This window comes from Chamaea fasciata, unplaced genomic scaffold (assembly GCF_029207755.1).
Source record: "Chamaea fasciata isolate MVZ Bird 193981 ecotype frontalis unplaced genomic scaffold, bChaFas1.0.hap1 SCAF_13, whole genome shotgun sequence".
In the NCBI taxonomy this organism is placed as follows: domain Eukaryota; kingdom Metazoa; phylum Chordata; class Aves; order Passeriformes; family Sylviidae; genus Chamaea; species Chamaea fasciata.
The window spans coordinates 10,899,284-10,912,250 of NW_027094098.1; the positions used below are offsets into that span (position 1 = coordinate 10,899,284).

At 40.6% G+C, this 12,967-nt stretch overlaps 1 protein-coding gene across 1 annotated transcript in view; it reads left to right on the forward strand.

Moving 5' to 3' along the window:
* Positions 1 to 9,662, forward strand: part of LOC136296338 (netrin-4-like) — a 46,846-nt gene extending 37,184 nt beyond the window's left edge. Inside the window, exons 6-10 of the mRNA XM_066195339.1 lie at positions 3,301 to 3,514; positions 4,235 to 4,371; positions 4,959 to 5,027; positions 5,920 to 6,090; positions 6,627 to 9,662. Of these exons, the coding sequence (XP_066051436.1) occupies positions 3,301 to 3,514; positions 4,235 to 4,371; positions 4,959 to 5,027; positions 5,920 to 6,090; positions 6,627 to 6,763 (728 nt within the window). The 3' untranslated portion in view covers positions 6,764 to 9,662. The remainder of the gene's footprint in view (positions 1 to 3,300; positions 3,515 to 4,234; positions 4,372 to 4,958; positions 5,028 to 5,919; positions 6,091 to 6,626) is intronic.
* The last annotated feature ends 3,305 nt before the right edge of the window (positions 9,663 to 12,967 follow it).

The window sequence follows — 12,967 nt, forward strand, 5'->3', positions numbered from 1 at the left end:
CATTACAACCAATATTATATTTTACATCTGTGTCTAATTACCTGGGGAAGACAGCTGTGCTGAGGGCAGACAGATTTATTACAGACTTGAGTGGGGATTGCAATATGAATTATTCATTTTTCATTATTTCTTGTCTCCTCCCTTTTACAGTAGTGTCTGACAAAAACCTAGTATGGGAGTGAGACTAAAAGGCAAGAGGTTGCTTTGTGGTACTCTGTGTCCAATAGGCAACTCTAAAGTAAAATGATGCTTTTTCACTACACTACTGTCAAGGGGAGAACCAAAATAAACTGCCCAGCTCTGAGCCAGGACTGTCTGCACACCGTCCCTAAGATAATTGATGATGCCTTTGACAAACAAGGCCATTGTCACATCAGCTGCTGTTTTGTTAGACAGGGAGGTGGATGGAGAGAAAATTACGGTTTGCCAAGAGAAAAGAAGCAAAAATCAGTGAGAAAGGGTTGTCAAATATTGGAAAATGTTAAAGGGTGAGGTTTTGGAAACTTGCTTTTATGTTTATTTAATTGTGAGGTTTATTTGCAAACCCATGGTACTATTAAACAGATAAAAACCCAGTCATCCACAGCTGCCCCTTCAGCATGTGACATGTGGGCTCTTATTTTAGGAGTTACCTTAGATGCACAACTGGGATTTTGGATGTAATACTCTGGAAGCCAGACAATGTACCCACCCAAGCTGAAATGCTAAATAAACACAGACTGAGTAAAGAGTTTGCAAGCCACTTGTATAACTCATCTGAAAGTGTTGTACATGTATTGATTCAGCTTGTTTTCTGATCCAGCAGAAGCTGTCCCAGTTTCTAACTGGAGAATATGTCTCACAGTTCATCTGGGAACATTATTTTTACTGAACTGTACCTCAAAAAAAAAAAAAAAAAAGAAAAAAAAGGGGCACTTTTGTTTTCTGCTTCCTCATCAGCTTTCACCAGTGCTGTCAGTCACTGGGCTGTAATATTTTCCCTTAGGAATAGCGTAGGAGAACTTCTCATCTTGAATCAGGTTCCAGTCTCAGCTGGGAATAGGTAGTCTAATGATGTGAGTTACCCATCTGTTAAGTGACCCTTAACTGATGAAACCCAAAAACTAGAACTAAGAGGGATAAAGACAGACCCAGAGGTTGCAGAAATCTAAGGCATTTTAAGCGAAAACTCCACAGGTAGACCCTACATATAGTAATATTACAGTGAAAACAAACTTGATGTTGGCAAGTTCTTACTCCTTCTGTCTCAAACCTGTCTGCAATAAAGGAAGGGTGTTTCCCCTCCTTATCTCCAAATCTCTGAAATCCATTGTTTTCAGTGACTGACAAACTATGAGTCTCTTTTTTAGGGTGATGTAGTCAGCCCTGCAAAAATGGGGTGGGGGATGAAATCAAGTTTAGCAGCAAAAAATCAGACCTTGCCTTTGAACCTGTCAGGGCTAATGAGCACTTCAGTGTTACACCTGCTCTCCAGAACTGACAGCACAAGCCCTGGGTTTGCTCCCAAAGTCGAGGCTGCTGCCCTCCGCCAGCCCGCCCATTGTGCCGAGCACATTGCCCATGACAGCACGTGGCTTTTCTGTCCCTAGGCTGTTGTGCTAGTGTCCCCTGAGCCCAACGGGCCCGGATCCATCCACAGCAGTAAAATAATATTATTAAAATTACTGGCGTAAAGAACACAGGGCATGGGGAAAAAAATAACTATATGGTAAGCAGATCATAAGAGAAATGCCCTTTAAACAAATTCCTCGCCCTTCTTCTTGTGCTCTTTTCAAAAGGTATTTTCTTTTCCTGAGTTTCAAATATGAGGTTGCAGATGAAAGTGAATCTGTCCCTGCTACATTTTCAACTCTCTTTAGTCATATATTTGCCCCTTTCCCCTTGAAAAGTGATGTGTGGGATCAGTGTTCATTTGGTCTCTTATCTGTGAGCTCATGAAGAAAAGTAGTTTGATCTGAAACAATGATGGGCAAACTTCAAAAGCTTTGGAGATCATGTTTGGTTCAAATAAGCATCCAAAAACGCTGGCCTCTGATCCGAGCTATCTAAACACCTTGGGTGTCCAACATTTAACTGAAAATCTCTGTAAAAGCAGGCCTTACCCACAAGATTTTTATTTCTGCCCTCTTCCAGATGGATGAAGTAGTGATGCATTACCTTTTCAGTCCGCTACAAGTAAAAGTCAGGGCATGCTGCTTTCTTAACACAAAAGAGAGATGAAATATGAAGGCTGGAGTACAGCTCAGTTCTCATTTTGATCAAACTTGCCTGAACATCAGAGATAATGATGGGTTTGTTTACTGCTTGTATTTTACTTCTGCAGAACTGTTGGCAGGAGGCTTGACCATCCCAGCCAGGTTCTGCCCTGATGGAGAGGAGTCAACTGTGCTGGCTTGCACCTCTCTGTGCATCCCTCCCTGATGCTGTCACATCAGGAATGTACCAGTGGTGTGAGGTTATGACAATTTATTGTCTGTGCAGGAAGTGATGCCCACAGGAGCTGTAACTATCTGTGTTTCCTGCCAAATTGCCTTGAGTTGCTAGGCTGGTGTCAAACTGGCAACAGCATTTGAAAGATGTGGAGGTTTTTCCTCCTATTTGCTCATCTTCAGCTACATGTAAAATCCATCTAGTAAGTTTAAAGGTCTTCTCTCATTCTGCTTGCCTTCCTAGAAAAAATCTGCTCATGCATTTAAAAAGAAAATCACCAGCTTCTTTAAACACATACAGTACTGCATGGTGTGATGTTTAACACTTTAGAAAGGAACTGAAAGGAATTTGTGCACTCTTCGGAGGCAGAAATTGAAAATACGTTTCAGGTCATCTGAATCACCTTTACAAGCTCCATCTTCCCCAGAGGAAACAGTAGTTTTGTCATCTCTGTGTTTATAGGAAAGGCAACATAGGCAATAGCTGTAAATCATTACCTTGTCCTTGCTAGTGAAACTTTCTGCAAAACACTTTTTAAAGTGAATCACCTTCAAGCCCCTTTAAAAATAAATACACAGACAAGGCTTTCTGGTATCACTTCAAAACCCTGTGTGGTTATGATTTGTGTAGTAGGGAAGAACTGACTTTCATGCACAAATGCTCACAGTTGTACTTGTTTTGCGTTGTCTAACAAATTAAAAAGAAAAAAAAAATTGCAAATGTAAGCTGAAATGCAATGTTTACTTGTTCTGACTTAAAACTACTGAGCATGAGGAAGAAGGTACAAGTTTATCAGCCTTGCAAAAATGTCACTTAACCAGCTGACCCCATGGCACATAATTTGAATTGCCCCTTGCTGTGTGTCCACAGCCTGTGCCTGCCAGTCCATGGGTTCAGCCAACGCCACGTTCAGCAGCAGCTGGAGATGCCACCCCAGGACAGGATTCTGCTACTGCAAACCAGGAGTGGCGGGTCCCAAGTGTGACAGGTGCCTCATGGGCTACTGGGGCTTTGGAGAAAAGGGCTGTCAGCCCTGTGACTGCGCCAGAGACTGCGACCAGCGCACTGGGACCTGCCTCAATGGGTAAAGAACCCTGCTCTGGCTTCACTCTGACATGGGACTCTGTGAAATGAAACAAAGACTAGCAAATACTGCAGCAATAACAAAAACTGGGGGGTGCACAATCATTTGAAAAGGTGGCTGTAAATCATAAAAGGATTTTTAGGTTACATTCACACCTTTAAGTCCACTGCATTATCCAAGGCAATCTTGAACAGATGAATCTTTGCAGTAATAAGAGGCATTTCCACAACCCCATGAAAATATGTGCAAGGTCTTTAAATACACCTTTGCTTTGGAAATAGATGGAAGAGTCTGAAAAGCCTGCCACTATGAATGACAGTCTCCCTCTTGGTTCTAGAGGGCCAGGCATCTGTACCCCAGACAGGTATTAATCAGTACAGAAATCCTGTGATTTGCTGAGCAATTGCACTCCTGCAAGCTGTCCTCAGGTCCCAGTGACATCAACAACTGGTCACTAAGTTACATAATTCCCTAAAAATAAACAAACATGAGCAAAAAAGGCCCGATTTATAGGTACTTGAAAAATACTAAGTCAGCAGTGGGAGGCCTAAATAAAAGCCTAGACCTTGTGATCTATCTGGCATGAAGTCTTGCTCATATTTACACTCCCAATCTGAAGAAAGCAAGCTTATCAACCTGGGTACAGGCAAAGCCAGCGCTTTGTTTGTTTGCCACCCCTGAGGTGCCCTAAGGCAGTGTTGTGGTTTGTGTGTCCCCCAGCCATGACAGTGAGCCCTTCTTTAACATCCCCATCGGGGGACGAATCCCCGACCTCATCCAAACACCAACCAACGAGAGCGAAGAGGAGTGGAGATGGAATGACCACGAGCAGGGATTTTCTGCACTGAGGCACCCAGGTACAGCCCAGAGTTCGGGAACACTTACTTGCCAGTTCTTTCAACCCTCCACCCTGACTGGGTCTGGCCCACTCATCTCCAGCTTGTCTGTAGAGTTTAAACAGTTTTCAGTTTTTCCTGCCCTGTAAAGATCAGCACTTACCATCACTGGTGGCTTGGGAGAGCTAACAGTGCCACTAACTGCATAGCTTGACTTTTCTGAGATGGATATTGCCTTAATACCAGGAAGGATCAGCATTTCTTAGGTTATGGGATCAAACAAAGGTCTCATTACTTACATAATTTACAGCTGGATCTGATTCTTACAAATCTCTTGATTAGGATCAGTTTATTAACTGTACAAGAGACCTCATGTGGGCTGCATTTTACTTGACAGTGCTGATCAGATTTCAGAGTAATTATTTTATCATATAACAAGAAGCACATTTGCAAATAACTGAGCTCACTCTCCAACCTATTCTTAAGGTCCATATAGATTATGGGAACTATAGACATCTAACGTTGTAACTGACGATTGTTTGCTCCTCTTTTCTCTCTCACGTCCTGGCTCTTCTCCAACCTTTTGTATTCGGGGGTTTCCCTGCTAGAAAAGTGTGTGTGCAAAGAAAAGGTGCTCGGAAGCGTCAGTGACTTCTGCCAAATGAAATATGCCTATGGTAAGTGGGTAACACGCCCCCGAGCTATGATCATTTCACAATGTTCCCACTATGCACATTGTTAGCTGATAGCTATGAAAAATGACAGGATTGGTTAAGTCCTGAGAGGTAGGATTTCTTCTGCCTTTTTTGTCTAGTGACACATCCAACTTCTGATCAGAACTTAAAAGCATTTTTCATGTAAAGTTCTGTGGTGACTCCTTCCCACCCAGTTCATTTTCCACTTAACAGCAGAGGGGGAACTAGAATAATACTCAGTGAAATGATTGGCTTCTACATCAAGAAAAAAAAATTTAAAAACCTCACATCTGAAATGCCATTGGTTTTGCAGTCATTATGCAGGTTCCAATAGCCATGCTCATTTACCAAGAATGTTGTTCATGAACACCTGGTTCATGCCATCACATGAAGCAAGAAAGGATGCCCTGGGATCCAGAGGTTTGATGTGCTTGTGCCAGGAGACAACAAAGCCTGCTTGAGGGCTGATCTACATGAGCCCATCATGACAAAAAGTGTAGAATCAGTGCACTTGAAATCAGACTGGTAGCTTCTTGGGTTGGGGATTTTTCACTCTTCCTTTTGTATACATACAAGTGCTTTCCTAGAATTTCCAAGTGTTTGACATCAGCCCATTAAAAAATAGTTGCCAAATACCATGGTGAAAGGATGAGTTAACTACTTAAAAAGAAAAATCCAGTTTATCATCCTCAGATTTATTTAAAAGATCCATCAATGAAGTGGTAGACAAGCACTGTACTTTCTGTACAACTGCACTTTGTGGAGTTTTTTTGTGTCTTCTTTCAAGGTGTTCAAATTCCACCTTTTAGCAGCATTAACCAAAATTCATTTAGAAATTCATTGTTGGTCTCTATTTGGATATGTTTTCTGGCAGTAATAAAAGCAAGAATCCTATCTGCTCATGACAAAGGGACCCATGCAGAAGTTGTTGTGAAAGTGAAGAAGGTCCTGAAATCAGGCAAAGTGAAAATTGCTCGGAGCAACAGAAGCATTTACCCAGAATCCTGGACCAACAGGGGCTGTACATGTCCCATTCTCAATCCTGGTAAGGACAAAGTACTCACCAGGGGTTTTGCTTCCCCTGTAAACAATGTTTAGGAATATCAGCTGTGATCAGCCTTTCTGGGGCAGCATCTTTTGATTCCTCCCCACGAAAGCATGTTTGCTTTCCAGCTCACAGTTATTAAGAAGGGTGGTAACGGCAGGAGGGGGGCAAAGGCGTAAGCAGCAGCTGCCACATCCCAGCAGATCTGTGTGCAGAACCTCACTGGAACAAACAAAAAATTGTAGTTGTAAGCCCTGAACACAGTCCTGACAGCAGTGAATCTGTGTGCCCAGGAGCCAGCAGCGATAGTACACACATGGATGTACACACTCAAGATGGCACATGCATAAGCTAGATGAAATTGGCAAAGGTGCTGTACAGCAGATCCATATGAAATAGAGAAATTCTGGTTTGGTTCTTTCTTATTATATTTGCTAACTAAGGGTTTTCCCTTTTTCCGTGTTGGTTTTTTTTTTGTTTGTTTGTTTGTTTGTTTTGGGGTTTTTTTTCTTTTTTTTTTTTTTTTTTTTAACTAGGTACTGACTATCTTATAGCAGGCCAGGAGGACTCTAGGACTGGCAAACTCCTTGTGAACATGAACAGCCTGGTGAAACCCTGGAAGGCATATTTGGGAAAACAAGTATCAGATATTCTTCGAACTGGATGCAAATAATTTCTGCTTCAGAAATTAAAATGCTGGACTTTGCCTCTTAGTAACACTGCAGTGAAAGGCGTAGTTAGTTCATGCATTCCCATTCAATATGCTCCTAGCTGAAGTGAGGAAAGCAAACTTGCCATCCCTCCCTTCATGTCCATAGACAGGAAACTCGGGACATGAAATCTTAAAGAAAAAAAAATGCACAGCCTTATCATACAAAACTACCTAGTGCATCATACATAGATCACAAGTCAGTTCTTCACTTGAGCCTGATTCCACCCAGAATCATTTTACAAGGCAGAACTAAAGACATGGACTAGTGTTTCCATACTTCAGGTCAGAGACTGATATTAATATACATAAACTGCTTTCATAATACATTCATTACTGGGGTGTAATTTTCTTTATAAGTGACCACTAAAAGGCAGCAACTTCTTTCAGCTTTACAAGTGGCACAATACTAAATAAGAATATATTTACCATCGGACTGCAATTATGCCAGTATAATGGGCTGCTTTATAGAAGACAATATTATCCCATTGCTGACCAGAAACAAACACGTTTATCTTGGGACAGTGTCCTTTAGAGATGTGCAGTGCTATATCATCAATGCTTAGTGGTGAGCTCTGCTGCAGAAACCACCCTGGCTCAAACTCCATCCCAAATCCAGCTCTTTGCTGTAGTACTTAGTCAGTAACACCAAAAAGGTTTCACAGCAATAACAGCAAATAAGCCTTAATTATAGGAAAAAAATGAAGCATGAGAAACTAGCAGCTGCTCTAATGTTGAAATTGTGACACTACAAAAGCTACAAAGCAGAAACAGGAAGTAAATGGATTGGCTGGACCATGTATCAAATGAGGTAAGCTGTAGTTCTGGGAGAGCAAACTGGCAATTCCAACTGTACTCAAGACCACTGGCCTTCAATTGCACTTAGTGCTTCCATTGTGCTTTATTTCTCTTGGTCACACTTCAGGGTGAGATGCTGAAGCTTCCCTCCTACAGTGCCTGAGCATTATTTCTCCCTCTGCAAAAGTACAGGAGTGGTAGCATCTGCACTCCAGGTAAAATTAGTTCTGCTCTGCAAAAGCATTCTTTCTAAATCAATTTTACCTTACAGTAATCAAGAGGTAGCTACTTAAATCATTCTCTAACACAGAATTTTGAGGAAATTGTAGTTTGAAACCTGTGTCCCCTGTTTAAGGACTCACAACCAAATGAAGCTGGTTGAAGCAGAAATTACAATGAATCAATCATTCCAGCGGGTTACACAGAAAGAGAAAGCACAAATGCTACTTTTGCATATTTCAATTCCATGTCTCATGTTTAATGCTCCTAGGGAAGAGGAGATGTTTTAATTCAGCAATGTCTGACTGGTAAGTGGGATACCTAGAAAACCCTAACACTAATGCAGAATGATGGAAGTTGCAGCTTGCAACTTAGGCCATTGACTTGTTCTCTTTACCACTGAGAATGTAAAAATTCAGCTTCTTCCATTCTATCTACTGCTATTTTACTTTGAATTTCACATTGATTGAACAGAAGAAAAATCTTCAGCTCATTTGAAAATGGCTGACAGGCAGATCTTTAGGGGGAAAAAAAAAAAAAAAAAAGCTCCAATCCGTTTCCCAACAGGATTTAAACAGTGTTTCTTCTGCCCTCCTTTTCAGGAAATTTCCCTTCCTCCATTGCTTTCCCCCTTTCACTTCATTATTTATTTGTTGTTACCTGAAGTGGTATCCAACAATGTGGTATCCCCAACAAGGTATTTAATTAATGCAATAAAACACTTTTTAACCAAGGCATTTGGCAGAATTTGAAATGTCAGCCTTATGAAATTAGGAGCCCAGCAACTGCTTTCTTTACTGTCTCCAGAAACTGTCTCACAACAAAAAGATTAACTAGCTCTCTTTCAAATATCAATAAAGACCTGTACATGCATTTACAGTCTGATCTCAAAGGGCCTCTCACAAGAAATGAAATTCAAGTGTAGGTTTAGAAATAAACTAAGGAATGTGCTTTTCAACAGAGGCCATTTTACTTGTAGGGGATCTTATTTAATGACAATGAGGATATTCCATATTGGTTTATAGTCAGCACAGTATTAAAGCAAACACCTCTATTCCACTGTTGTGCCAGACTGGTGGTTTTGTGGGGAGGGTAAACATCTGCATAGTTCTCTTCTGTGAGTGAAAGTTATTTTTTGACACAGTTATTTACTAGCATTACTAGGTAGTGCTAGTAGAAATACAACTTGGAACAAGAATATTGATACCCTGGTGTGTTCTCTTGGGGCCTATGATAATACAGTGATTAATGACCACCAAATGAAACACTGTGGGTGTGCAAACAAGATAATCTATGCATCACATATTTCATACATTTCAGGTATCTCAAAAGTATTTGATACATACACATATCTCTCTCTAAAACTGACTTCAATTTGACTTTTTATTGTTCATCAGTTTGGGCTCTTTAGGAGAGGGCAAGGAGAATGAAGAGATGGCCCCTTGAGCCAAGGAAGGGAACAGAGCCGATACCTGTAAGGAGGAATGTGATGGGCTGTAGGGGAAAAGGAAGCAATACAGTCTTTGGGGATGCATGAGAAGGGGGCAAGACAGAAAACAAAAGAAACAGGGTGGAGACAACAACACTCATAATGGTAGGAAAAAAGTCAGGAACCACAGACGTAGAAATCAAGCTCCTGTTTTCCTTACAGCATCCTCTGAAGGGAATGAGTCCATTGTGAGGGGATCCTTTAACTATCTTAGGAGGTGTAAGGAATTATATTCAGAAACATATAACTGGACCTGTCATTCAGATATGGTACAACAAATCCTATGTCCACCTACCCTTCACATCATTGTTCTGTCAGTTGGGTTAATCTGCACTGTGGAATCAATAAAAATCCTTCTGTGCTCCTTGTTTTGGCCTTCCTGAGCTGTCTGCTCACAGATCATCAACACTGATTTGCAAAAGCCATTTAAAAACAAACACATTGGTGCTATAACCATTGCTGCACTCCTCTACTCTTCCTCTGCTGGGTGTGTCTTCTCTCAGTTCCACCATCACCAATAAAACATCAGCTCCAGAGGGGTTAAAAGCAACTGAAAAACAACTGCAGACAGACTCCTGCTCAACAAAATGAATTCATGTCCAGTGAAGAGAGCTGACTAAGAATAAAGGACAAACTGCTGGTAGCTTCTCTACACTGTCCCACACTAACACTGATAGAATTTTAATGAGGTAAAACAAGAGTCTAGAAGCATACAAATTCCTTTTTTTACTTCCCTAGGAATAAGTAGGTTCATTGACATGTGATCAGATCAGTGCCTCAGATAAACAGGAGACACTGCTGTCAGGTTTAACAAGGACACTCTCAGTCAGAACTGCATGGGATATAGATCTTGTTTCCAAAACAGCCCTGCCAGATCCCCAGATCCAATGATCCCTACAATGGCCTGCAAGATAAACATCTCCTTCCAGCCACCATTTTGTTCATCATTCCTTTTGCAGGGAAGAAGGAGAAAAAAAAAAAAGATTCTTTTTGCACTTGAAGCAAGGTCATACCTCTAGGAAAGTTACTACACTCGAGTTGAAGTCAGGTCTCTGCAATGTCCTCAGGCTGTACTGCAGAGAACAGCAGAAAAAACTACTGAGTAACTTTTAATTCTGAAAATGCAATTTTGTCAAATGTTAACTATTTTTCAGTACATTTTACATTCTTGAATATGTGTTTCGTTAAAGGATCATCTAAAAGAGACTACTTTTAGAGACAATCTTTATCCACATCAGGATATGTGATACATGCACCAGTGACTCAAGTTTAAGTGGACTGCAGGAACAATCCCATCCTAACAAGTTATATTTGACTTCGTGGCCTGCTCCATGCAGGATTTGCAGCCAGCTGATAACAGTCCGCTCAGCTGTCAAAAGCAGAGTTGTTTCACCACTGCATGAGAAGGACACGGGTGTACAAAAATTGAAGTATGGTTGTAACTGAAAATCTGGAGTATTACATGGCAATATGGTACAAGGGACTATTTTGGGAGCAATGGTAGGTCTGTATGGTGAATACAATTAAAACCATGGCTTTTTATTCCAAAAACTAAGCAGAGAAAATTCAACTGGAATTCTATCTACATGAAACCGTATGGGCTAAGTAGCTTGTATTGGAAACATATTCTAATACATGGAGAAGTGTTTCATGTATTGTTAACAGCTTCTTTTACCTAAATTTTTATAAATATTCAATCACAGCACATCAGCTTTTACCGGACAAAGATCAACTAAAGGCAGAGAACTAAAGAGCAATTCTTTCATGATGAAAGCTTTCTTTATCCCCCAATGACTACTTGTGACTTGACACAGGAGCACCTATGACTTGACAAAAGCACCTGACAACATAAAATCACTATGAAATGACTCCATAAACACAATTGCTCAAACCCATTCAAATCTACTACTCTCTGTCCAAGAACCAGTAGATCAGTGATGGAGGAAGAGAACCAAGATATTATTTATGAAATACATATATAAAATAAGAAACACATTAAAACAAGAAATATGCAGCTCTAAGTTTTGTATCCACACAACAAAAATGCAATTTATCATCTGCTTATTTCACAAGCTTGTCACATATTGCCGAGGATCATTTTATCATCTTTATGATATATTAAAATGGTCACTGATTTATTTTAGATTTAAAATTGCGGCATGTAATTATAGGAGGAAAATCACAAATGAAGTAATGCTGGGAAACAGAAACCAGGAGTTACATTATCTATGCATTGACAACTGCATGAGTTTACATAGCAAAAAAAAATTTCCACAAAGAACTGTTTAGGATTAAAGCTATGACTTCCTTTCTCAAAACATTCCAAACACAGTACACAGTGCTTTTCAGTTTCTGGTGTAAGATCCTCACGCATATTTCATATTTGTACTGGATGCAGTGCAACAGGTTACCAAGCCATAACAGTCAGAAAGAAGCAAATCTATCCTAAACACACCTTCAGACGTGTCAGATTATGCTCCAAGCTCCCTCTGTCAGTATTAGGTGCATGTCCCTACCTACTGTAGGCCAAGATTCTTGCATTTTGTTTTGTATACAGAGGCTACAAATACAGTTGCAGAGGATAAATCCAAACTCATTAGAGCACACAGGCAATGTGGGAAAGAAAAGCACAGGAAAAAAGAAGAGGCAACTTGCTAGAACAGAGCACCCCCTCACAAACAGCTGTTGCTTCCTCACAGGGAGTGCACTACATTTCCATTTGAACAACCAGAAGCTTGAGTGCATGTGATTTTTTTTTTTTTTTTTAAATCTGGTGCCCAGTGTTCATCTATTGCCTAAGATTTCATTTGCATGGCCCAACTGCCTAAGTGCCAAAGTTTATCTCTTCTGCTTTTGTGCCTGTTTACTCAGGTTAACTTGGCACTCGGCTTCCTACCCCTGAAAGAGTCACACTGAGAAGTTTTGTGTCACTTTGTTTCTCTGAAAAGCAGCGATGCCCAGTCCCTGCCACCACTGCCCTCAGAATCAGCCACCTAACTGCCTACAGATTTTAGCTGAGGATCCAATAGCTGCGTGAAATACGAACACCCCAAACACATTGTAAAACTTGACAGAAATTCCCCTCAAACATTCAGACACAGCAGTAGCACCAAATTCACTTATGCAAGCAAGAACAAGACACCGAAGTGCTATATGGAATTAAAGCTGCTGAGCACTCCAGAGTGCTGCTCACAGAGGAAGGCAAGTGTTTAAACATTGCTGGACTTTGTGGGCTGCATTACCAACACTACAACTTTTTATGCTTTGGGTGAGGTAACCTACACAGAAGAAGAGGAAAAAAAAAATAAACCAAACTGACATGTAGTGAAGTTACTGAAGCTACAGCCACAATCCCTTTTGTAAAAAAAAAAAAAAATTCTCACAGCCTATCTTTTGCTCGGAAAGACAAACAATGTAGTATTCCCCTATCTACAGCTATTAAACTATAGTGAACTATTAAATCATTTGTACCTCCTAAGTAATTTTCAAATACTTTAATAGTTGTTCAGGTTTATTTGCTGGCTCATGATCCAGTCTACTACAGGTACTGAAAATGCTATAGGTTTTTTATGTGTTCCTGCCTGGGCTGCGGAGAAGAGTAAGACAATAATAAAAATCTGACAACCTAGAGCAACTGATCTTCACAACCCACAAATTCATTC